This window comes from Hipposideros armiger, unplaced genomic scaffold (assembly GCF_001890085.2).
Source record: "Hipposideros armiger isolate ML-2016 unplaced genomic scaffold, ASM189008v1 scaffold_91, whole genome shotgun sequence".
NCBI classification, from domain to species: Eukaryota; Metazoa; Chordata; class Mammalia; order Chiroptera; family Hipposideridae; genus Hipposideros; species Hipposideros armiger.
The window spans coordinates 3,920,853-3,925,081 of record NW_017731441.1 but is presented as its reverse complement, the minus strand read 5'-3'; the positions used below and the strand labels follow the sequence as shown (position 1 = coordinate 3,925,081).

The 4,229-nt window shown below is 42.5% G+C and overlaps 1 protein-coding gene across 1 annotated transcript in view; it reads left to right on the top strand.

Moving 5' to 3' along the window:
* Positions 1 to 4,229, top strand: part of RASA3 (RAS p21 protein activator 3) — a 131,890-nt gene that overhangs the window by 54,050 nt on the left and 73,611 nt on the right. The window contains exon 2 of the mRNA XM_019644759.1: positions 678 to 795. Within this exon, the coding sequence (XP_019500304.1) occupies positions 678 to 795 (118 nt within the window). The remainder of the gene's footprint in view (positions 1 to 677; positions 796 to 4,229) is intronic.

Below are 4,229 nucleotides of genomic sequence, written 5' to 3'. Positions count from 1 at the left end.
GCAGTGGGTTGCCATGGGCTACCGTATGTATCCAGCAGCCAGCATGAGCAGCCATCAGCTGCAGTGAGCGGCCGTCTAGAAGCCGGCGACTGATCTGCCTCGCCCGGGAAGAGCGCAATGATGGAGCCAAATTGGGCTGGTGAAGCAACGTCCTCCACTACTAGACTGAAGAACAAAAAACGACAGCAACTTGTCTGTTCCCCTTCCCCCAATTCCCCACCACTGTTCCCATCCTCCCAATTCCCCAATTAAAAAAAAAAATAAAAAAAAAAAGATGACAAATTTAGATATTATATATATATAAATTTATCATCATAAAATATATATATATATATAACCATAATTTAAACATTAAAAAAATTAGAGGGACTACTGTGATAAAACCAAACAAATAAGCTTTAATTCGTAGGCCAATGGACTCCTACTTTTATCAATTTGTTTTAGCGGTTAATGTGTATGTTACTTTGCATCATAACAGTACAAACGGTGTTGTCATCAATATTTTGACTTGTGGTAGCAAGAAAACCAAGACTTTGTAAAGACCCAATGAATGTACAAAACTGGAAGTGGGTGCATTGCTATGAAATTAATCCGTTATTTGTAAATGTGTCTGTGGTTAGCAAGAGAACGAAATAATTCTATGCTGTGTTGATGATATGGTTACACTTGCTTTTCAGGTGAAGCCAAAAATCTTCCCACTTATCCGGGGCCAAACAAGATGCGAGATTGCTATTGCACCGTGAACCTGGACCAAGAAGAGGTTTTCAGGACCAAAATCGTAGAGAAATCACTCTGGTAATGTCTGCTCTTGCTTTATTTGATACTGATAACTTTTCTTCTGTATGGAAAATGTCCTGAACACGCATGTCATCTTGCCATTTTTTGTGCCGTTTAGTTTGAGTGAGGATTAGAAAATAGTCACGTGGGCTCTGGCTTACAGGGCAGTCATAGTCCATGCTTCCATCCTTGGTGGTGAACTGATATTCCCTAAATGCCCATGAGGCCCAGGACTGAACAGCATGAGGGACTAAAGCATACATATATAACTGTTTATTTGCCTATCAGACTTGTATGAGTGCTTTCTAATTAGAGATGAACTGGAAAGTGTATACTGCAACAGAAGAGTACAAATCAAGGATTTTGAGAGGGTAACTAAGAGGCATACTGAAGATGGCCATGGAAGTAACTGTTTGCTGAGGCAAGAGACCTAGAAAACATTTATTGGTAGAATTTGAGGAAGAGAGGATTTAGGTAAGTAAGAGCAGCATTTCTGAGAAGTTTGCTGTATAATAAAAACATCAGTGCTTCTCAAGTTGGGCTTGCTTAAGAATCACTTTGGACATAGATGTCTGCCCCAAGATGCATGGGGTGGAGCCGTGTTTTGCATTTCTAACAAGCTTCCAGGAGATGCTGCTGTTGCTGCGGGCCCTGAACCACACCCCAAGGGATAGGAAGTGATAGCACCCTAAAGTCACAGCAGTTTACATAGGGGAGGAAAAGAGAAACCAGAAATGCGAACGGTGAGGTGGCAGAACATATCATTACGCATGTGTCAGCAAGTGGGGTGGGGGTTAGTGGCTTGCAGTCTGGGGGAAGTACACCAAAGCCGGTAGTGGGGGCCCTGAGCATGTTATTCATATGAAGTGGTCAATGGAGTGAAGCCAGTGACTCCACCTTCAGGTTCACAATTATGGGTTGTGTGGGTCCATCCAAACAGATATTTTGAGTTTGAGAACATTTTTAGCAGATGAATTACATCTTTGCATATTGCTACTTCTACGTGGGAACAACACATTCTGACGACTTAATGCATTTAATTTTTAGAAAACTGTTCAGGATCCCCTGCCTCTAAAACGTGGAGATGCGTTTCATTTTCCATCTGCGCTGTGGCTGCCAGTGCTGGCAAGGCTGCTCCTGAGGCCGAGCTATTACAGTTGTTGTGTTATTTTAATGCATACTCCAGATTTCCGGAAATAACTTGCTGAAGAAACATGAAAAGACGGAGGCATTTGTCAGGAGTGAGGCCTGGCTTTGGGTTGATGATAAGATGATACTGGGGATGATGATGTTACTGTAGCCTTCAAGGGTTATTTCCGTTAGTCTAATGGGAGAAAAATCCTTTCCGTGTTTAAATGTTAGAGGCTCATGGATCATAAACTTGGAGAACTACTGTCAGTCTCTGTAAAGCTGGGCTCTCCCCAGACCTGCTGAATGAGGATTTCTGGGAAGGGAATAGATTTGGGATCCTCTGTTTTGGGTGAAGTTGAGACATGGGGACCCTTGTCTTCAAAATGTTTCAGACAAATTTAGAAGTAGAAATAAATCATGGTTTCTGGTTTTGGTGGCACTGGAGAATGTGATCGTGGAGCAGGAAAGGGAGGATGAGAGCTAAATAAAAGCAATGATGTAATAATACTGTCTTTTCTGGGAAGTCACCTTTTTGTGATACAGCCAGAATCAGGTGGTAGCCCCCAAAACGCTGTCATAAGAAGCCAGTGAACTCTAGTGAGTGCACTGAGGTAATACTCCCAACTCATCAGAGCTTCTAACCCCTTCACAAATTATTCACACTTTCCTTACAGACAGTTTTAATAAGCTTAGTTTTTTGTGTGTAATAGTTTATTCATAAGCTCAATGAAAATTTATTGAGTGCTTATCTAATATGCCAGATAAGGAGAGTGGTGCTGTAAGCAGAAAGTTATAACTGACTGCAAAGAAAGAGATAAACATACACAAAATTATTCCAAGAACTTATTTAGTATTTAGTATTGAGGCAAAAACCCTATTGCCACTGATGGGCTGTGCATGCTGGTAGCCTCAAAACTCTGTAGTATAAGGACAAAGACAAATAAATCCACTTCATAAAAGAAGTTTGTAAGGAAAATTGCTGCTGCCACTTGGTGCTAAATACTTGAAACCAAAAACTGTCTCTTGTGAGTTTGCAGCCTAAATCCATACCACATCCATGGTCGAAAAATCTCAATCCATGAATATACATACATTAATGTAGTCCCCGAATTAGTAGTTTGTAACATTCACCAAGGCAGCTGTATGCCAGTCAGAAGCAAATCCAATCATCGCTTTTGATTCAGGTCTCAAAGAATTCTCCTATATAAAGTTCCAAGGAACATGAGCGCAGAGGAGAAAAATACCCAAAGAGTGCAAGGAAATAAATTGTCATGTGCATTTGTCATGAGAAACAACAGAGAGCAGAATCAGATCTGCAGTTTCCAGAATGCCAACTAACAAAGTTTAATGACTGAAGTAATAAGAGACAATAAAAACACGAACAGGATAAAAAACAATAAAGAATGACTGAACCAGTTTGAAAAAGAACCAAATAGAATTTCCATAAATGAAGAACACAAGAATTTAAATGAGAAACTCAGTGGATGAATTAAATAGCTGATTAGACATAACTGAAGGGAAAATTGGTAAACTAGAAGGTAAATTTGAAGTATACTCCAGAGCCACAAAGAAAGGCAAAGTATGAGAGAGGTTTAGAGACATAGAGAGAATGATGTCTAAATATGCCTCATGGAAATTCCCAAGGTGAGAGGACAGAGAATGTTGTAGAGGCCAAATATGAAGATTTCAGGAAGGTGATGTTATTTTAAGGTTCAGCTTACATTCTTGAGTGGCCTTGATTGGAGGAGCAGAGCCCAGAGGCAGAAGACTGGCCTGGGACCGCTGCCAGGATTAAGGCAAGAGGACAAAGGCCCGGACTCAGATGGCGGCTGGGAGAGTGGAAGGAAGTGGACAAACCTGAGAAGCAAGGTGGGCGATGCTGACTGGACCAGGCCACCAATGTGGGCAGTTGTCAGCCAACCACACGCCAGAGTTCAGTCGTTGCCCCCAAAGAAGCAACTGCTCCCCCTTCACTCCGTCATGGAGCTGACTTCTGGAGTGGAGCCTCACATCTCCCCAGCGTGCCTCCCACCAGGTTCACCATCACCTTTGAGATTTGATCATTCACTTGGCAAAGTCACCGTAGAAAACAAGGAGCCTGATTTCTGAACTCAAAAGAGCCAGAGGGCTTGGTGGCCTGGCAGGCTGATGGTCAGAGCTGGCAGGGCCTCGCACCTTGTCTGAGGGACAAGCTCCAGCAGGAGCCCTCCAACAGCCTCTGGGGAAGGGTCAGCCTTGAGCTCACCCAGTATTGTCTGCCTTCTGACTCAGCATGAAGTGCAGACGGAATGTATGAGAAAGAAGAGGGAGAACACAACGTG